Here is a 22,141-nt window from a genome sequence, read left to right on the forward strand (position 1 = left end):
TCAGGGAGAAAATCTGCATGCCCTTCACGCCAGCTGCTTGGGGCATCTGATTCACTCTCTCCTAGAGGTAAATGTGTTTGTTCGGCTGTAGAACAAAAGACTTTCGGCTGGAATGTGCTGCCATCAAACGATCTGGAAATCTCCTCCTCTGTCAGCCTGGCTGGGAGACCCGGCTCTGGAGACAGGGAGGCAGGAGAGGCTAAACTGAGCTGCTTGACTGAAAAGTCTAGTGGGTGGAGATAGGGTTGAGGTTCTACTATCCAAGCTTTAGATATGGGTTGGGTTCTGGGCTGGGGTGCAGAGGGGAAATGGCTGACTGGGGGTCACCCCATCCAGAGTTGGGCCCAGCTGGCACCAGGAGGAAGGGGTCTCCATCTCCTGCCCATCGGCACTGAGAAGCCAGCTGCATGTGACTGAGGGAAGACAGGAACGGCTGCTTCCCTGTTTGCTGCCAGTGGTCCAGCCCAGGCCTATGGGCCTTACAGAGAGAAGGATAGCTGTCCTCTGCCAAACACATCCAGACTGGAGGCCCAAGGAGGAGAGATTCAACAACCACCAAAAAGGAGTATAGTGTCAGTATAGGGCCTATGGGTGGTTTGCCTCTGTGGACAATACAATCTGCCAGTAACACATCAAAATCCTCAAGGCTGATTGAAGACTCTGGGGCTTCTGACACTTCAGATTCAGGGTGAAGTTTAATCTCCCAATAAGTTCTCAGGAATGGCAGGCCTGGAATGGAACTTGAGAGGTCATCTAATCCATTCTCTGCCTTTAGGCAGGGCCACACTAAATGCAACCCAGGCTGGTGATACTCTCTCCTGTTTACAGAACTCCAGGGAAACAGACTCCCTTGATCAGCTGTTCCAGTGCTTGATAACCCTGTCAGAAAATTCTTCCGGTTGTCTAACCTAAATCTCTCCTGCTGTCTGGGGCAGGAAAATCCATTATAGGTAAAAGAATGGTAAGGTTGAGATGGGAAGCTTAGCATGAAACTTGGTTAGGCTGGGATAATCTGGGAAAAGGGAATTCCCAGGGAAAGGGAATTTTTTTTCATCCTTTTCCTCCCCTCATCCAAGGGTTAATAATTGTGGTATTTGTTATTATTTTTTGTTATGCTTATTATGTGCAAGCACTGTATTTAGTGGTGGGATAGATACAAGATAATCAGGTCAGGGAAGGTTCTTGTCCCACAGTCTAAGTAGGCAGGAGAACAGGCCTTGATTCCTGTGTGGGAAAAGAGAGCAGTCAAATCTCTCAGCTAAGCGGGAAGTTGAGCAGAGGTGGGAGGGAGTTTTATTTCTGGCCCGGGGGGGGGGGGGGGGGACCCCATTAAATGGTTGAGAAGAGACTCAGAAGGCCCAAAGGGTGGCGGTCAGGTCCGATCTCCAAATCTTGTTTCTCCCACAGGAATAAAAATGTGTCAGCAGGGGCAGGGGTCAGGGAAGGGCACTGAAGCAGGAAAGGTGATTCGGAGGCCCAGTATGGTCTGGAAATGTACTTCGGTTTGGCCAAGGGGACCAGCTGCTCAAGTTTGCAAGCCAGGTACCTGGTTGGAGCAGAAAGGTCTTACCTGGGAAGAGGAGAGCAAAATCTGCTACATGTTGTTTGGATGTTGTCTGGGCCCCTCCATGTGTTGTGTCCATACTGGGGCTCCCCACAGTAGGATATGGGGGTGAGCAGGCTAAGAATCTTCCTGCACTAATTGGAACCTCATGGGGGCATTCACACCGGGTCTGTGATGGGGATGCAATTTGCATAAGAGGCATTTGGTTGGATGACAAACTTGTCTGGGTATCCTATCGGTTCTACCCATCATTAGTAGAAGGGGTTGAATTAAAACCCAAAATGGCACTGCCTTCCCTTGCCAGTCATATGATGCAATCTAACTCTGGCCCGGCACCCACCCGCACCATGCGCCTGTGCAGCCGAGAGTTATGTGTGTAGCACCCTTGGGTGGGTCAATGGTTGCAGCATTCCCCAGTCCAGGAGTTGCCCTTGCCCTGGACAGCTGTTGGACCCAGGGGATTCATTTTTTGTCAGTTTTTTTACATGAAAAGAAAACAAACACGAGGCTTCTTGCTTCATCTCCTCTGTCCACCCTGAGACCGGGGTCTGGCGAAGAGCCACGGGTGCTTTCCTGCTTTCCCCACTCCAGAGCCCAGGCTGATGAGGAGGGAGATGGAACTTGGGTGGCATGAACACTCCCAAGGATCTGGAACAGTGGAGGAAAACACATGCACATCCCCAGTGGACATTCCACATCCCCCAGTCTGCGCATCCACACTCCCTTCCTCCCGACCTTCATGGAAAATCCCACCTCCCTCTTCCCCAGTGATGCCCCCTAGTCAGAAAATGGGGTGCTTTCGTAATTTAAACTACGATGACAGCAGGTCAGAAGGTCTTATAAACTGCTTGTTTATCGGATCATCTTGAAGGGTTTCACCTGACGAATGTGCCACAGTGCTAAATGCGCCGATCCGTTGTGGATCTGTATCTTCTTCAACCTGCTGTCTCTGTTGACACAGACCAATCCCCAACTCCCTTCAGAGCTCTTACCCTCCACCTCTCCACAGTGGCCCAACAAAGATTCCCACTAATCCCTAAGTGCCTTGGGTTAGCCCTAAACTGGATATTTCCAGCAGTACAGCCTGAGGGTATATGGAAAAAGACAAAGACAGAAAGACAGCTATTTCCAGGCTTCCAATGTGGCACGCTTTTTTTTAAATGACATTTATTAAGTGCTTACTATGTGCAAAGCACTGTTCTAAGTGCTGGGGAGGTTACAAGGTGATCAGGTTGTCCCATGTGGGGCTCACAGTCTGAACCTCCATTTTACAGATGAGGTAACTGAGGCTCAGAGAAGTGAAATGACTTGCCCAAAGTCACACAGCTGACACTTCCATACACTGAGCCAACTATTTGCTTCTCCACTGGCTCTAGTTGTGAGGCATTTGGCTGTCAAAACCTGGACCCACCTCTGACCCAGACAGGTGACCGAGGTTTTGCTGAGAAGGAGTGTATGGGCAATGGTAGGCATATTTTAGTCCTGAGATGCCTATCAGAAAGGAGCAACCCCACTTCCAGCAGCACGAAGGAAAGCACAGTGTGGGTGAGGCTGCCTGATGGATGGGACAGAAACACTTGTCACCAAGTGATGAGGCCAATGGTATCTGTCCTAGAGGATAGAGAATGGGCCTGGGAGCCAGAGGACCCAAGTTCTAATCCTGGCTCTGCCACGTCTGCTGTGTGACCTTGGGCAAGTCACTTCACTTCTCTGACCCTCAGTTACCTCATCTGTAAAATGGAGGTTCAGACTGTGAGCCCCACATGGGACATGGGCTATGTCCAACCAAAAAAAAAAGTATGGTCTGTAATGGCCCCCTGGAAGGGTCATTTTGGGTCAGGGGAGAGCCTGAGGACTTAGCCTAATTAGGCAAATGAATAGAGATCCACACAGTCCAGGGGCTAAAGAAATCCAGTAAAGAATTGGACTAAGCCTTGAAAATTGACCTTCCTGCCCACCACTCTCATCCTGTTCTTCAGGGGCACCAGAGTCGCTGGAACTCATGGGTGGGGAACAGAACAGTGCTTTGCACATAGTAAGCACTTAATAAATGCTATTATTATTATTATTATTATCTGGGGAACATTTTGGATGCTGGGAATAAAGCTTGCTGGATGAAATAGTTTGCGATCTGAACCTTCTGGTAACCAAAGGAACAGGCAGATCCTCCAACAGCCCAGACCCTGTAGGCTGCCCAACTGACCAGGAATAGGAGGGAGAGACCAGGATTTCTGGCCTCAAATGCCTCATCCCTCCCAATGTGACCACAAAGCAGTGTAATTGAAAACTTTGGAAAAATTGGTTTTGGCTTTCTGACAGCTAAGCTTGGGATGGCAGAACCAAATGAATCCAACTTCCTCATCCATCTGCCTAGGACTCACCCATGGTTTAGAGTCCTACATCTCTGGTGGAGAAGTCTCATCTTGGAAATCTCTCAGGGGTCGGGAGCTGGGCTGGCTAGAAGGTTGGAGAAGAAGGTCTATCTTGGAAATGCCAGGGGCTGGGCTGGCTAGAAGGTCCTCATGGCTGAGGGTGCTTTTTCGGACTCATGCTGTTTTCAACAAGATTGACATTGCACTCTTGGGCACAAACATCACAGATTCCCAAACCAAAAACACTTGTAGAAATCCTGGGGCCAAGTAGGGGAGAAAACCACAAAAGGAAAAACAAAACAAAACAAGGACAGTCACTCTCCCGGAACACAAAATGACCATGTGATACAGTTTGTTTCTTTAATTTTTAAAAATGAGTAAGCAGACAAAATCTTGTGCCCTTTGAATACCAATAAAAACTCTCATTGGGTAAAACAGTACATACAACTTTTTTTTTGAACAACACTGCAAAGGACAAATTGTTTCTACTGCATATCAAAAAAGTAATCACAATGACATCATTTTGTCTTCACATTTTTGTTCCCCAAAAGGTTCACAAATCCTAGTAGGAAATTTGGGAAAAAGTGATTCCCCCCACCCGAATCAGTAAGGTATTAAATGGGTCAGGTATTAAACACAAACATGTACACACACAGCACATTAGTAGCAGCGCCTAATGCAGGAGACCATGATGACCCATATGTATGTGTATAAAGCTATTTCTTGGGGAAACGATCCATAGCAGCAGTGTTGGAAGCGTGTTCCAGTCATAGGACCTGTCGGGGTCTCTGGGTAACGGTGGAGAACTCTAAGAAAGAAGAGAGCACCAAACCCAAACTCAGGCCCCTGCCAGTGATGTTGCCAGAGGAAGGAATCCGAGTTCCTGGAGGGGGCCAGGGATGGAATGGTTATGTCAGTGGGGGAGATTGATTCCCAGCCACCTGCCTCCAACTGCAAAGGGGCCAGATGAGGAAGAGTGAAAGGCTGATTCTGGTTCTGCTCCTCCCAGTGGGTTTGGTGAGTGACAAGATGCCAGGCCTCGTCAGAACACAGGACTGAGGCCATTGCTGGCCATGGTAGACAAAGTCAAGTGCTTTGGTAATTTTAAGAACAGGTTTACTTCCACTCTTTCCCCTCCCCCTCAACCCCATCACTAAGTAGAAGCATAATTTGCCCTTTTCCTGTCCATCAGGAGATAAATTCAATTGACAGCGCCTGCTTGTGGAAACTTTCGTTTCCAGAAATTAAAATTTACAGGTAAATAGCAAGAAAGTTTTTATCTAAAGAAAAAAATAGAGGGGGGTGGGTGATTAATTTTGAAATGCTGCCCAGAGCAAACAAGGGTGAAAGATGCCTGCTGGGACCATATCATCTTACCCTCGTGTTCACTGGGGTAGATCTGAGAGCTTTTCCATCCCCTGCTGCCTAGCTTTCCCCCCATCACAGGATCAGATGCTTCCTCTCAGCATGAAATCCAGCAAAGGAATTAAGGAGTCTGGCAGGAAAGGAAAGGGAGAGCATCTGCACTGCTGACAGGGGAGACAGGGAGGGCCTTGGAAAGGAGAGAGAGCTTGCTTTCGGGGAAGAGAGGGACAAGAACTGAGAAAATTCTGATTAGCTGTGGGGGGATGGGGGAAGAGAGAAAGAGAGAAAGAGAGAGAGAGAGAGAGAGAGAGAGAGATCCAAGAGGGAGAGCGGACAGGATGCTTGTAGAAGGATAAGGGACCTGAGACCTGATGAGGCTCCAGAGTAGTGAAAGTGATACTCCCCATTACCATCTGGAAGCAGTTTGAAACTGCTTCCAAGCCCAGTGTGCACCAGAGCAGAGGAACACATTAGGGACTCCCATTCCCTCTTCTATTGCTCCTCCTGGCGCTCTCCTGTTGAGGATCATGTGGAAAGATGCTATGCTAGGGAGCGCAGTGTCTGACTTGTTTCTTTGTATGTACCCCAGGGCTTAGGGAACACCTTAGAGAATCAAGAGATTCCATTACAAACACCACCATCCTTTGCCAGAGATCCATTTGAGGAGACTGGTGCTGGCCTGGTCTCCCCTTTAGCTGCTCAGAGCAGGGAGCAACCTGCTGCTGCTCCCAGCTCTGAGGGACGCAGCACACATGCACAGAGGAAAATACAGAATCATGCCAAAAGAAGGCCCCGAGACAAGCTGAAACTCAACTGAGCCCTCACAGAGGATATCAACCCATATTTAGTAAATTGTCCATGGTTGTACAATTAAAGAACATTTTAAAGCTTAGATATTGAATAAGCTACTTTAAAAATAGACTTTAAAGTAAAATGGATTTCTCATCTCACCATTTGCTTTAAATGTACTAGATCTATTTTGATAATGCCTCTTGCTGGCAGTTCTTAAGTGATGCCAACAGATTTTGGGTCTGGGAATGCCAAGCCCCTGGCCCACTGCCTAGCTCTCAGGAGGGTAGACAGGAAAAGAAAGGAGCAGGCAGGCTCCAAAGCAGCAAAAGGATCCATCCGTGGGAGAGGTATCTGTCCAAAGGGGGCCCCACCAGCTGTTTCTGTCCGGGAACTATAAATCCACCCGTTTCGCTGCATTGCTCTCAACATCCCCAGGGAATGTGAGCAATCACCTCACTGGGCTGAGTGCTAATGACTGCTGGAAGAGGGGAAAGAGGATAACTCATTCTAACAAGCCTTTCGGCCGTATTTTAGATCTGGGCCAGTGTTAATTATTAATTATGGTATTTGTTAAGCGCTTACTATGTGTCAAGCACTGGGGTAGATACAAATTAATCTGATCTGATTCAGTCCCCGCCCCACATGGGGCTCACAGTTCAAGTAGGGGGCTCACAGTCCAAGTAGGGGGCTCACAGTCCAAGTTGTAGGCTCACAATCTAATCAATCAGAGGTGTTTATTGAGCGCTTACTGTGTGCAGAGCACTGTACTAAGTGCTTGGGAGAGGGCAATACAACAGAGATGGTAGACACACTCCCTGCCCACAGTTAGCTGGGTTGGCTTTCAGAAAAGGGACTGAAATGTCAAGAGATAGCCCTTCACAGGTCACCCCCATCTGCCTACAATTACCACTGTCCTCCAAAGTGACTCTTCCCATCCGATTTTTATTTTAACCACCCACAAGTTGGCATCCTTTACAAGTGGGCCGAGGAGAGATGCCCCCTGAGCAGGACAAATCTTGGAGAGGCCAGCCAGAGTGGGTGGGCTGGGCCGCTGGGGAGTGATGGACTTGGGGGACTGGAGCATATGTTGATTGGGCCCTACCTTCTTATGTTCAGGGACAACATTCAGGGCTCTGAAAAATCATGTCTCTTCAGCTTTTTAGCAACCAATCACCTGAGGGAGCAACTCGGCAGCAACCAGATCTTTCTATTGCCTCTGGCTGCAAGCTGCTCTGGAAGATGGAGGAAGGAAGGTCGGATTCTGGGAATTGCTCCTGCTCTGCTCCCTGGGAACTAGCTCCAGAATTAGCGTCCCAAATGCCCACCGAAAGAAGAGCAGGGAAGAGCCACGAGCTCTCCCTTTTTATATACATACATTCCGAGTGGAAATGGTCCGTACCATCTGCTGAAATGCTTGCAGGATAGAAGCATAGTGATCTACCTTTACAACACCATGCCTTCCAGAACCCCAAATATAAAAGTTTGACAGCACATTATACACGTCTTTCTAATGCCTAGACAACATCAACTGAATTCACCAGATGACAAGTCGTGACTAGCAATACCGTACAATATCTTCTGATCATTGTTACTTATCGAATAATTAAAAAAAATCACTTTTAAACAGGTATACAATGTTCACCTTAAAATTAACTGGTTAATAATCCATTTTTGTGCAAAACAAGCAAGCTCCTATAATTAAGTGAAGTACTTCATCAATTCATTTATACAAAACAGAAAGGGGAAAGGGAGTTTTCAGAAATGCGTCTCCTTTTCTGTGATGGCCGAAATGTTTCCATCCCCTTTGAGTTTGGTGTCACAGTCATTTACTGTTGCCGTCCGGGGGCCGCCCCCAAGCTTCCCTCTCATTTTCAGGTCGGGGCTGGGAATGATCAACTTCCTGAATTTCTGAGCAATTGGAGAATGGGGAAGACGTGGTCAGAGTCTATCTGACCCTCGCCACCCTCCTCACTCCAACAAGATGGGCTCAGTCTCCCCTAGACCTTCCCGCTCCAGATCAGAGCTGGAATCCACAGGATAAACCCAGGGCCTGATGCTCCTTTCCTCTGCCTCCAAACCTACCTGGCTCCATGGCTTGCGGGGCATTGGGGGTGGGGGTTAGGAGACTCAGAGCTGAAAGCTGGGGAGGACATCCCTGCTTTCTCCTCTCTCCACCCCCACACCCCGGGTTGGAAATGTGCTGGGAGAGGGGGCGTGGGAGGCTAACAGAACCTAGGGCTGACCTTGCCAGAGCCTCTGGGCTCTTTCTTGTCACCCGGACCTCTCTGACTCGTGCCGGTTCCAGGAAGAGACAGAGCTCAGGGTTTTCTTGCATGGAGAAACCCCTCTGTCCGTCACAAGTCACGCTCATGGGGGGGGGCCGGGCCAGGCTCACCTCAAGGATGGTCCCCTCTATCTGCCACATCTTGATGAAGATCCACAGTGGGATGCACACCATGGAGGAGAGGGCCATCAGCCAGCCAATGCCATAGCCCCAGTTGGGGTAAGTGTACACGTTATTGTACTTGAGGGGCTTATACTTCACCAGGAAGAAGATGAAGATCCCCTGCAATGGAAAAAGGGCTTATGGAACCCCAGGGATAGCTTAGCTCAAAGAGACTTCTTTCCATCGAGGAACTGACCCTAGGTCTCTCTATCCCTCCACCGACCCCTCTCCCCCAACCCCCTCCCCCAACACACACACACATGCATCTCTGAGCCTTCACCTGAGCAGTCTTAGAGTCTGGGGCAGTACCTTGCACTCTATAGGCCCTCAATACTTGCTGTTGCCAAGGAACCAGGTGGAAGTTTCTTGCTGGGTCTAAATTCACTTTCAGAACTAGGCAACAGAGATGCCGGCCAGTCGGCAGCCCAAAATCCCTAAACTCCCCGCGGGTGGCTAACTGGAACCATTGCTTAGTTCCAGCCACATGAGGCTGGAGAAAATCAACTGATTCAGGACAGAGACTCTGTCCAACCTGATTATCTTGTTTCTCCCCCCATGCTTAGTACAGTGTTCAGCACATAGTAAGCACTGAACAAATACCACAATTATTATTCTCATTATTACCATTTACAGCCAGTAGAACATTGCTGGTTATCTTAATCCGAATATGTTCTAAACTCCCCTTGAGTAAATTCATGCGGGGTGTGAATAAGTCATTGGACAAGTAGTCCATAATGGATTAATGGAAGGAAAGATTAGGGATGTTCGATAGTCCATCTCTAGCCATGCAGTTGAATGTCTAGTTAGGGCCACCATCTTAGGGCTCCTCCAAGTTTTACCAATGGTGGAGGAAGAATTTCGGACTAGATGGACCATGGGTTCTGACCCAGATGGCACTGTGGCTGGCAGCAAATAGAATTTAATGAACATTCAGAAGATCTGATTTTGGTCACTACTCTTACAACCATCTCCCACCCCCACACTCCCTTCGCTAATGAATTTGGTAGTGTTTTAACCATTTGGTAGTATTTAATGAGTGACCACAGGGTGCCAACTGTGTTAAGTGATATGCAATTACAAAGGAAGAACAGAAGCTAGTTCCTGCCCTTGAGGAGCTTGCAATCTGCTTTAATTTATATTTTTGTCCCATTCATCACAACTTTCCCCTCTACTTTTGCCCTATGGCTTTTGAGAACATGCTGGTTTTTTTTTTTCAATGGACTTTTTTGCGCTCCATAAGCCACCCAGACAGGAAGGATGTTAGGTCTGCCCAGTGCAAACAGATAGCTGAGGTCCCTGGAATGGTGAAGGAGAAATGCATAAGGTGCAGGGACCCAGAAGTCCTGAGTTAGCTTCCAGTTACATAACCACAGAACCCCAGGAGGCTTCTGTGCCTCATTAAAAAGGGGACAGGGTAGATTAGGGCAGGGTGTTCTGCCTGGAAGGAAATTTCAAGGATACTGCAGTCATTTAGAAAGAAACCCTCTCTCTCTTTCTTTCCCTCCCATAGAATGTAAGGGTACTGCACCAAAGGACATTAAAGAAAGATGGGCTCTAACACAAAAACAGGTGTGAGCTTTTTGAACTGAAGAGGAGACAATCAGGAGAAGAACAGAATCTCCTTTGCTGGAGTCTGACCCAAACTGGGGGACTAGGGGTTATCAAGGAACACTAGTTGGGAAGGAAACACTTACAGCACAGATGCCAGGAGTCACGAGCTTCCAGCACCACTTAATTAACCATAGCGGCCTGTAACCAATCATGTCTTCAATGTTGTCGTAAAAGCGATTGCTTCCTGTCGGAAAATAACCACACACACACACGCACATGCGTGCACACACACACAAACACACACACACACACAAACACACATCAAACAAGTACTACTGAAGAACAAAAAGCTCGAAGGAAAGGGACTAGTAACCAGGGAAGAGAATATTGAGTGAGGACTGAATTAGTCTTCAAGTCCCGGAGAGGATATTGTCTGAGTGACGGCAAGCAGCTGTTCAAACTGCAGCAGAAGGGATTCACATAAGATATTAGGAAGAACATCTCAAATGTAAGAATGGAAAATACTGGAGTGCTTTTCCAAAGGATATTATCTTCCCTGGAGAGTTTAAGAGAAGGCTGAACACCTCTCTCTGTGAGGTTGGTTTGGATGGAATCCTACTCAGAGGCAGGAAGATGGACTCAATGAACTGAGGTCCCTTTCTGCCTGAGGACTGTAGAATTGGAACAACGAGGTGCCCACTCTTTACAAGGGGCATGGTGGAGAGCTTTCCTCTTCCATGTCATAATGCCTTCTTGGATCAGGGCCCCCAGAGTTAAAGGGATAGTATGCCAGGGTGGCTCAAGGTAAAGAAGCTGGGGCTCACATATAAGACACTGAGGCAGTGGGCACAAGTTGAAACTAGTATAAACCAGTTTAAACAGGCCTAGATGGTTTGGTTATCTTGTGCCAAGCATTTTTTTTTTTTGGTATGGAGTGTCACTCAGGAAGAACTAGTGTTCAATTATATAGCTGGCAACCAAACAAGGAAGAACCCAATGGGGTCCCTATGTTAAAGGGATAATGCCAGGTGGTAACCTCAGGCAAGTTGATTACCACCGGGATAGTATAAGAAGTAGAGCATGAGCCTGGGAGTCAGAAGACCTGGGTTCTAATTCTGGCTCCACAACTTGTCTGCTCTGTGACCTTGGGCAAGTCACTTCTCTATGCCTCAGTTACCTCATCTGTAAAATGGGGATAGAGATTGTGAACACCATGGGGACAGGGTTAGCTTGTATCTACCCCAGCTCTTAGTACAGTGCCTGGCACATAGTAAGCACTTAACAAATATCATTTAAAACACCAAAAAACAGTAGCCATAAATAGGCCAGTGGCCAAAAGGTGCCATGCTTGGTGAGCCATGGGCTGTCCTGGAGTGGGGAGCCCTAGAAATAACCCTGGTCTTGACTTCAGGCCAGTCTCCTCTCATTCTGATCAAGGGGTATCCAAGGAGTTTTCAGTTTCCTTCAGGAAATGAATTTTGTCCCCCTTTTTCAGGAGGCTTCTGTGCCCACTCCCCCCTCCCTCCCCTCTTTTCAGGAGGGACTGCTCCAGAAGGCACATTATGCCTAGACTGGCTGAGATGGCAGTGGGGCCAAAGTTTCAGGAACAATTTCCCCAAGAGGAGAACCACAAGGCCAGGAAGAGTCTTACCATACACCCAGCCTATGCAGACACATTCAAATATAGCAACAAAGAGAAGGCACATCCCACTGGCGGCATAGGAGTCAAACAGCTGGAAAATGTACATGCCACCCTGAAAGACAGATGGACAGACAGATAGAGAAAAATTAGCTTCCAATAGGCTATAGCCCAAGTGCAAGTTCCTTGTTCTCCCAATCATTCTTGCCTAACAACCTGTCCATTGACATAGCTCTTCCAGTCATAAGAATCTCTGTTTTGTCTGTGACTTCTCTTGATTTCTTTTTTTTTTTTTCCCAAATCTGAGGGAAAGGTTTTTCTCCCCTGGTCTGATAACACTGCACAACTTCAAAGAGTGTCAACACACAAACACCCGCCCCCCCCCCCCCCACCCACACACACAAAGTTAGGAAACCCCACCCAAATTTGAGGCAGTCCCAGTAACAATTCACGCCAACTGTTCACAGTATATTTTGTATGGGTAATGATGGCTTCTCACTGTATACTTCAGGAAGCTACTGGTGTACACACACATGATTCTTCGTAACAGGAGCACTACTTAAATGTGTGCAAACACGTGTGTGCGTGTGTGCACATGTGTATGTGTGTGTACAGATAGAAGGAAAAAGCAAAAACTAGAAGTGGGAAGGATAAGGAATCAGTGGAGTTTTGATACCAACCTGCTCACTTGTATAGGGAGGCAGTATAGCTAGTGGAAGAGCATGGCTATGGGAGTCAGGAAACAAGCTCTGCGGTTGGCTTGCTGCGTAACCTCAGGCAAGTGACTCAACTTCTGTGGGTCTCAGTTACCTCATCTTTAAAATGGGGGCAATAATATCTGCCTTTCCCTACCCCACAGAGGTGAGTGATGTGAAAGCACCTTGAAAAAAATGAATATTACCCATCAATGGTCTTTATGAGCCCGTTGTTGGGTAGGGACCGTCTCTATATGTTTCCGACTTATACTTCCCAAGCGCTTAGTACAGTGCTCTGCACACAGTAAGTGCTCAATAAATACAATTGAATGAATGAATGCAGAACACTCTACTAAGTGCTTGGGAGAGTACAATACAACTGAGTTGAAGAGAAGATGTGTGGCTCAGTGGGAAGAGCACGGGCTTTGGAGTCAGAGATCATGGGTTCGAATCCTGGCTCCGCCACATGTCTGCTGTGTGACCTTGGGCAAGTCACTTCACTTCTCTGAGCCTCAGTGACTTCATCTGTAAAATGGCGATGAAGACTGTGAGCCCCACGTGGGACAACCTGATCACCTTGTATCCCCCCAACGCTTAGAACAGTGCTTTGCACATAGTAAGTGCTCAATAAATACGACTGAATGAATGAATGAATGAGTTGGTAGACATGTTCCCTGCTCAACAGGAGCTTGCAGTTATTATTATTATTATAGGGCTGGAAATTTAGCAAGTACTCACTCTCTGTCCAGTCAGGACCCTTGCAGGACAGAAAACTTTCCTGAACATAAATTAACTGGCTATTTCCACATTTGACTGAAGGTGCTTTCCTGACATTAAGGAATATCAGCAAGTCACACTAGTCAGGCAATGAAAAAGTACCACAATTTTAAGGTCTAGAATTGGTAGCAGTCTAAGTAGCAGAAGCTTTGATTAGATCCTGAGCATGGATCAATCAATCAATCAATCAATCGTATTTATTGAGCGCTTACTATGTGCAGAGCACTGTACTAAGCGCTTGGGAAGTACAAATTGGCAACACATAGAGACAGTCCCTACCCAACAGTGGGCTCACAGTCTAAAAGCCTGTGAGCCTAAAAGGATGCAGAACTGAAACCAACGCCATTTACGCAAGCAGCGGTTGTAGCTCTGAATCAAAGGACAAACTTTTTGTGGATGAAGTGGTCAGCTGTGCACAGTTCGTTGGCCCCAAGGATTTCACCGTAAGTGGCATCATTTTCGAGTATGAAGGACAATATGGCTTCTCAGGAGTGCATTCTCAAAGAAAAAACTTACTCAAATGCCAATAAAAAAATAACACTGATGTCCACCAGAGAGAGGCCCCATTGTTGCCCATGCTTAGGGAGAGAATGGACTGGAGTCTGGGTTGGGGTGCCACCATTCACTTTAGTGGGAATTGGAGTGGGAAGATGTGTTCTTACCATCCTGCACAGAGAAAGGTATTGCACTCTTTCTTCTCCCGAGTGTTGTTTGAGGGTAGTGCTAGGGATTGCATGACAGCATGCCTAGAAATCTTGCCATCTGTGCAGCCTTCACAACTCTGCTCCTCGAACTTTGGACAATGCCTCCTATCCGGACTGGGGAGGATGCCCAGGTGAGAAGGGGCTTATGAGAAGAGTCCCTACAGCACTTATGCACGTATCTGTAATTTATATTGTCTGCCTTCCCCCTCTTGACTGTAAGCTCATTGTGGGCAGGGAACACATCTACCCACTCTTTTATATTGTTGTGTTGTACTCACCTAAGTGCTTAGTACAGTGCTATGCACGCAGTAAGCGGTTAGTGAATGCCAATGCTATTGATCAATTGAGTCCAGGTGGCCTGTGGAGTGGATCTCTGCCCTGAATTGGGCCAGGGCAGGGGGCAGGGAGCCTGAATGTGCACAATCCAAGGTGGAGCAGAGAACATAGGAAGCTCAGCAAAGAGGACTGTAAATGCATGTGTGTGTGTTTTGGGTGGGGGGAAGGTGCAAAATCAAGAAATCAGATATTTTTCTTTCTAGCTGAGTTGGGCTTAAAAAATTAAAGGCCTTGAAGAATTAAACCAGTAATTATTCTAATAGTAGCAGCTGAATTAGCACATTGTAAGCTCTAAGTGTTAACATCCTCAAGTGCAGAGTCCTGAATAGCTAGTCCCTTTCGGCAGATAATACCAGTCTGAAAAGGATGTCACCTAATTATACCTTCCAGTGATCTGACTGGTGAAGGAATGCTGGAAGAACATTTCACCTTCTAAATGGGAGAAAGGATCCACTGCAATGGCTGGCATGTGGCCCCAAGGACTTTCCCGTTTGCATTTCCCAAACTCCTCAGTGTCTCTACTTTATGGCATCAGAGGTGACCAGGGTGTCAACAGGCTGAGCACATAGTGTAAAAGATGTTGGAGCAGCCAATGCAGATACACGCTTTCTCTGATCTGAGCATCACATTGAATATTTCACTGGGTGTGAGACAAGAAACCCATCTGTTCACACCAGCAGGAGCTGCGGTAGAAAGGATATCTAAACTCGGCCTTTGCTAAACAAAAGAAATCAGACCATTCTCATGGAAGAAAATTTGAGAGGGATGGGAGGGGTTTGGAGGTGTTCTTGGGCAAACAGGGAGTAGATCCCTCCAAGTCCTGTAGGAGCCGGGAACAAATGAGACATCTAGACATCTCTCCTCTGAGAGGCTGGCAGAGTTCAATTCCATGTTAACACAACACCTTGAGGTGTGAAACTTCTGCTCTGCACGTCACTTTCACTGGAGAGCTGCCAGGGAAGGAGTAGAATCTTAGCCCCACTAGAGCTCTCAGTTACTCCTGTAAATTAAGTAAGTGCCCAAGTCATTCCCTTTCTCTCTGGGGATTTAATGGGCTTTTAATGATGTCCTTCTCCTCCATATCTTTTTCAGACCCCAGAATCAGGGTCCCTAGGAAAGAAGCTATTCATAGAAAGTGCCTGCCTAATTGGGATTCAGGCTGGGCCAAGGCCCCCTGGAACCTTTCAAGGATGGTCATGGTGAGGACAGCGATACATTTGCCACTGCTTCAAAGGGACCAAGAGATGGGAGCCCAAGCCCTTTCCTGCGTCTCATTCCCAACCTCTTCTGAAGGTTCACCTGGCTTTCCTTGAGCTGAACCGAGCTGGGCCCATACCTGTGGGGAAAAGCCAACCACCTTCACTACCAAAGCCTCCACCCAGAACTTCCCCAACATATCCAACCCCAAGACCTTCTTACCTCTGTTAACATTATTAGGCCCAGGAAATATGAGACGATAGACAGAGCCAGGATGAGCAGCTCCCGCCTGTATCCCCTTCGGAAAATCTTGGGGTACATATCCACCACTGCTGTCACAAGACTTTCCACGCACACAAACTAGACAGAACCAACATCAAAGAGTAAAATTGGGAATAAGGGACTTTCTTGTGGAACAAAACCCCTGTATAACAAATTCCCCCATGACAAAAAATTTCATATAACTCTGTTGTCTATTGGTTATGCAGATTTCATACACTTTTCCATTCTCTTCCATGTACAAATTTCTATCTAATCGGTCTCTTCAACCCTAAAAATAGGTTGCCTTTTATGTTCATTTGTTTTCAAGGCCACATATGACTCCAGACCTTAGGAAGTATTGCAAGCTAAACAAATCCAGAGACACGAGAGACACTTTCTCTCCCAACTCTGGCCTCCCCACCCAGACTATTGACCCTACATATGAAACTCCAGCCTGCAGAATGGGTCAAAGGGGTTAGAGAGTATGGGGTTTGGGGACTGAGCAGAGAATTTGTTCCTCTTGCTTATGTGAGAATTCTTGGAGGAGTTGATACTGAAAGCCAATCTGACCCTGCCCTAGCTTCTCCTTCTGACTCAGGCAAATCAAATTTAGGTTACCCATCACAAGACCCTCCTTCCCTGCAGCCTTCCCCAGAATCTAGTGCCTGGAGTAGCAGGGTTTGAAGAGGGTGACCCACCAGAAACCCAGGCTGTCCCACCTCCTTTTCAGTGATTGATCTGTCCCAGTTCTCATTACCGGCTTCCATTTTCCATGGCTTAACACTGAACAATGGAGAAAGGTTATCAGGGCTGACACCCGTCTCTCACTGCCTCAGCTTAGAAATGATTTCTGAGAAACGAATTCTGGGAAAGAAATTGGATTTGGCCTGCCGGAGTTCCTGGGGGCTCATCTCAAGAGAATCTCATTTTTCAACAAACTCATTGCATCTGAGCTGGATTTTACAGCTGCGAGGCATTGAGGGTCAGTGACTGGTTCAGGTCACAGGCAACCTCGCCTAGGTATCACCCTCCACTAGGCCAAAGGACAGAGAAAAGTCTATTCACCACAGGTTCCACTGATCCTAGCCCCACCTCACACTGCGGAAGTCCACTGGATCTGGATGCTTGGGAAGAAAAATTCATCTGAGTTGAAAGACAGAAAAGCTGCACTCTAAAAGTAATCTCAGATATCTGGGTCTTCTTCTGACAGTATCAGGCTTTATGCTGGCCTGATATCTCTCTAGAGATGACAAGGACACTGTCCTGGGCCCAATGGCTGCTCTTCAGTTCCACATGAATCACTCCAGAGGTACCAACTACACTCCACTGGTTTCAGATCCTCCAGAGAAACTCTGCTCCTGATGAGGGGACACTGCAGGCTGGGGCTGAACTTCTCCCAGCTCTGGGATTTTAGCCCCTCTGCCATCCATGGTCGGGTAACAGATCTGGGGCAACCAGAATGGCTGAGTGAAAAGGAATAGGTAAGAGTCAAATTAAGACATAACCACTTTCAGGTGGGATGAGGGGTGGCAGGACTTTGGGCTTGGAAATTGCTGGAGAATAGACTGCAAAGTCTGCATAAACACATGCAAATTAGATGCAAACACTCTTCTTTCATACACATGACCCTTAGCATAGAATAAGAGGTTCAATTCTAGGGTTGACTCCAGGCAGAAAATGAAGGATCAGTCTCCTTGCTCTCTTTGCATTCCTCAGTTCCAAACCTTTTCCTCCTCAAGCACCTTACCTGGCTATCCAATCCCAAGAATATCAGCATCATGAAGAACAATGCTGCCCACAAAGGGGACAGAGGCATCATGGTAACAGCTTTGGGGTAAGCAATGAAGGCCAAACCTGGTCCTGGATAGAAAGCAGAAAGAGAGGAAAGAGAAAGAAAAAGAGAGAGATATAGACAGACAGAAAGAGAGAGAATAAACACAAATACCAAAATGAGGTTGATGGCCCGACAGCCATTTCACTTCCCTCCTTTAGGAAGGAAGGAGGAAAGGAGGGAGGAAGGATGGACTGCAGGCAGAAGTCGAAGGTAATGGTGCCTTTGCAGGGAAATTTGAAACACAAGGGACCCGTTTAAGTCTCTGCATCACTTTGGTACTCTTTCTGGGAAGCAGGGAACCATCTTACAGGGCCTGGAGAGGAATGTTCCAGGAATCTAAACAGGAACAAGGGCAGTACGGTGAGCCTGCCAGGCAAATGGCACCCCGAAGCCTCCATTACAAGGAATGGCCTATTAGAGCTCAACAGTGAGAAAATGAGTGTAAACAAGCAGGGTGCTATGGAGGAGCAATAAAGGCCGAGTAAAAGCCCGAGCTACGGGAGACATCCATGGAATCAAGTTTGTGCAGGAGACCCGATGAGACACTTATCATGCTGCTGTCTATTAATTCACCCGGGCACTCTGGAAAGCCAATTGAATTTCCTGGGGTGGAAGTTGATTAAGTTCTTTTAATTCTTCCCCAGTGAATAAGCTCAGGGCCTCTGCTTGGGGTTCGGTCTAGTGGTGCGTTCACTCGGTCACAACTCCCATTTTCTGCTAATGGGGTTCAGGTCTGAAAGAGTGCACCTTCTGTGGGACCCAAGACTTCTCCCAATCGAAGGTCGTGATTGGTGTGCTCCCTTCTCCCAGCCAGGTAACTGTTTCCAGGTAACTGTTTCCAATCAGTGGTGGCATTTATTGAGCAATTACTGTATGCAGAGCACCATACTAAGCACTCGCCTCCTATGACTGTCATTCATTTCTCTGCTTGGGCAACTTACCTGACTCAGCCACCTCGGCGATGGGCACCCCCTGCTCATATGCCATGAAGCCAAGCACCGAAAAGATGGCAAATCCGGCCACAAAGCTGGTGCCGCTGTTCAGACAACAGAGCATGATGCAGTCTCTGGGGAAGAAAGAAGAGAGCCATTGAGACTTCTATAGGAGGGGCCAGCCCAGGCTGGTTCCCTACACAGAGCAAGGGACACAATCTTCATGTTCAGATGATGCTCCCCAAAGATCTTACAGGAGGGGTTTGCAGGGAAGAGAGTGGGAAAGAGTTCTCAGCCTTCTCCTTTACTCCCATTCCTCCAACTTACAGTAGGGCATTTACCCCTCTCCCTTTCAACAAACCATGACCTCCCCTTCTTTCAAACCCTCTGTAAAAACCTACCTCCTCCCAGGTTCAGCTGGGCTGCCTCAGTTGCCCCTTAACACTTCTGTTTACCTCTGTAAATGATGGGGATCAGCTTCTGATTTTTTACATGTTTGAGACATTTGTCATTAATGAGTATTTCTGTTTTTAATCCATTACTCTGTTAGACTGGGAACTTTCTGAGGGCTTGGACAAGTTCTTACCTTCCCTTTTTAAGCTGCCATTCAGTAAGTTCTCGAGAACTCTGAGAGAGGGAAGTCAAGAGGTTTCAGGCCTAGAAGCAGTGTGGCCTAGTGGAAATGGTACAGGCCTAGGAGTCAGAAATTCATGTGTTCTAATCCTGGCTCTGACACATCTGCTGCGTGACCTTGGGAAGGTCACTTAATTCATCTGTGCCTCAGTTACCTCAGCAGTTAAATGGAGATTAAGACTGTGAGCCCTATGTGGGACATGGACTGTGTCCAACCTGATTAGCTTGTATCTACCCCAGCACCTAGTATAGTGCCTAGAACATAGTAAGCACTTAACATATACCATTAAAAAAGAATGAGTAGAAAATTTTCCTGAGAAAAGGAGACCTATGGAAAACCATACCGTTTTAGCACAAGGGCCATGCTATACAGTGCTGGAAATCAGTTCACTGGGAGTAAAAAGTGACTTTCATTCTCAGAAAAAAGCCCAAAGGAGTGTGAGAGGGCAGGATGAAGGAAATCTACCAGCCTTTCCTCAACACTCAGCCAGAGAGAGACAATAAGAAAAGCACTCCTGAGATTTGCAATCTGTTTGCCCTGCCCCATAAAGAACTTCTCTTCACATTACTCTACATTTATCTTTCATACTCCAAGCAAATGGTGGAGGTTACTTTGTGGGGTGGGGGTGGGGGGGCGGGGGTCTGAAAAGGTCAATGCCAGGCCTACAGGCTTCACCACAGGAAGCCCACCCAGAGATTGTTCTTTATTGTGCTGATGTGTTTGTTTAGAGTGCTTAGGACTGCTTTTGTTTTGGCCTCCTCCTATTAGGATGCTCTCAAAGTTTCTGCTCAAGAAAAGTGGCTCCTTTTCTTGATAGCAGGATGCTTTACTGGTCATTCTGTGACTGGGGCCTCCCAGTTTCCAGCTGTGATGACGTTATGACTGCAGTGGGGAAAAATTTCCACGGAGGGAGGACACATCCAGGATGCTGCTCTTTCACTGCCTATTGCCAAATGACCAGTCCTGTTTCCTTCCTCTCCCCCTCGTCCCCCTCTCCATCCCCCCATCTTACCTCCTTCCCTTCCCCACAGCACCTGTATATATGTATATATGGTTGTACATATTTATTACTCTATTTATTTATTTATTTTATTTGTACATATCTATTCTATTTATTTTATTTTGTTAGTATGTTTGGTTTTGTTCTCTGTCTCCCCCTTTTAGACTGTGAGCCCACTGTTGGGTAGGGACTGTCTCTATATGTTGCCAATTTGTACTTCCCAAGCGCTTAGTACAGTGCTCTGCACATAGTAAGCGCTCAATAAATACAATTGATTGATTGATTGATTGATCAGCAAATTTGAATCTTTGAAGGAATGGCAGCCCTTGTCAGAAACATGACTCATGTCGCATTTTACCCAAGCATCAATTTCCTGCCCACCTCTGGACCAGACCACCTGCAGGAGGCTCCCTCAGGTTTGCCCAGGGTCATTCTGAAATTAGCCTGGGCCTAGAATCAATAAAATAGTGAGTGGTATTCATTGAACACTTAGTGTAGCAATATCCAGCATGCACACAGTGTAGCAATATCCAGCAGGCAGGCCAGTAAAGGTTTGAATACAAATATTAAGTCCTCCTGCCACCTCTTGGGCCTCACCTGGGAGGCATTATGTAAGTGTGAAGATTTGTGACCCTATCTGAAAACCAGGACTTCTCATTATTCTTTTTCCACCCCACGGAGTCTCTACCCTGCATAAACATGGGAAGGAATTTTATTTCCCCAAGGCTCTAACAGTAGCTTCCCCAGCCCCCTAAAATCTTGATATGCCATTACCCAGCTACTGCAGAGATCATCAGCCTAGCTCAAGGCAGGAAGTAATTTAGGAGACATGAGTATTCAGATTTTGCTAGGCCTCTGTCTTCCACTGAAGAGTTAAGGGAAAGTATCAAACAAGAGACCCTAAAGAATCTGGAGCAGGTTAAGTTAAATACCATCTTCTCCATTTTATGCCTCATACATCTGCTAAAATAGCTCAGTTGGGAGAGCGTTAGACTGAAGATCTAAAAGTCCTTAGTTTGATCCTGGGTTTTGGCATGCTGTGTCTTTTATAGAGCAGCAAATCCATTCTCTGAAGGCAGGAAAACGTGCTCCAGCCTAAGGCATGGCTGTAGAGACTCCGATGTCAGTAGAGAGAAAGTGGCATTACTTTTTTAGAGAAGTGGTGTAGTTTAGTGGCAAGAGCATGGGCTTGGGAGTCAGAGGTTGTGGGTTCTAATCCTGACTGCCAATTGTCAGTTGTGTGACTTTGATTTTGTCAGCTGTGTCACAACTTCTCTGGGCCTCAGTTACCTCATCTGTAAAATGGGGATTAAGACCGTGAGCCCCACCTGGGACAACCTGATAAACTTGTTTCTCCCCCAGTGCTTAGAACAGTGCTTGGCACATAGTGTTTGACAAATACCATCATTATTATACATATGTTTTATAGATTTAATTCTCTATGTGGTGATATGCCACTATTTTTTACTAGAACAATCAACACTTATTAAACGCTTATTGTGTGCAGAGCACTGTACTAAACACTTGGGAGAACTCACTATAACAGAGTTGGTAGATTCATTTCCTACCCACAAGGAGCTTATTGTGACAGAGATACGCAAACATGTCAGAAAATTCAGAGAGCGAGCTCAAAAGTTGGGGTTAATGCAATGCTAAATGAATCACCTCGAGCAGAAAATAAAGCATCCATTTAGTCTGCCCCCAAAAGGGGTTTTGTGATCCCACTGACCCTCTAGGAGGCCCATATTCAAATAGTACCTTGTGTGAGGGCCCAGAAAATGACCGAAAGTAGTGGATGGCAGGGTGGAAGAACTGGGAGGAAGGAGAAGAGGTGTGATGAGTGATAGTTATGTTACTAACTTGTACTTCCCAAGCGCTTAGTATAGTGCTCTGCACACAGTAAGCGCTCAATAAATATGATTGAATGAATGAATGAATGATAGCTGCACTAGAAGGACATGGGCAGGGGAGAGAAGGGGAGAAAGAGAAAGGGAGAGAAACAGACAGAGAGATGGGGGATGTAGCAGCAGAACAAATAGTAA

At 46.9% G+C, this 22,141-nt stretch overlaps 1 protein-coding gene and 1 non-coding gene across 2 annotated transcripts in view; one reads left to right on the forward strand and one right to left on the reverse strand.

The window, feature by feature from the left end:
- Positions 1 to 6,861: 6,861 nt before the first annotated feature.
- SLC6A11 (solute carrier family 6 member 11) overlaps positions 6,862 to 22,141 on the reverse strand; it is a 100,974-nt gene continuing 85,694 nt past the window's right edge. Inside the window, exons 9-15 of the mRNA XM_038772445.1 lie at positions 18,475 to 18,599; positions 17,447 to 17,559; positions 15,661 to 15,798; positions 11,742 to 11,844; positions 10,234 to 10,334; positions 8,489 to 8,659; positions 6,862 to 8,001 (exon numbers count right to left, since the gene is read on the reverse strand). Of these exons, the coding sequence (XP_038628373.1) occupies positions 7,849 to 8,001; positions 8,489 to 8,659; positions 10,234 to 10,334; positions 11,742 to 11,844; positions 15,661 to 15,798; positions 17,447 to 17,559; positions 18,475 to 18,599 (904 nt within the window). The 3' untranslated portion in view covers positions 6,862 to 7,848. The remainder of the gene's footprint in view (positions 8,002 to 8,488; positions 8,660 to 10,233; positions 10,335 to 11,741; positions 11,845 to 15,660; positions 15,799 to 17,446; positions 17,560 to 18,474; positions 18,600 to 22,141) is intronic.
- On the forward strand, positions 21,062 to 21,134 carry TRNAF-GAA. Its single transcript has one exon. It is a non-coding gene; the product is annotated as a tRNA-Phe (tRNA).

Source organism: Tachyglossus aculeatus, chromosome X1, assembly GCF_015852505.1.
Source record: "Tachyglossus aculeatus isolate mTacAcu1 chromosome X1, mTacAcu1.pri, whole genome shotgun sequence".
Taxonomy (NCBI): Eukaryota; Metazoa; Chordata; class Mammalia; order Monotremata; family Tachyglossidae; genus Tachyglossus; species Tachyglossus aculeatus.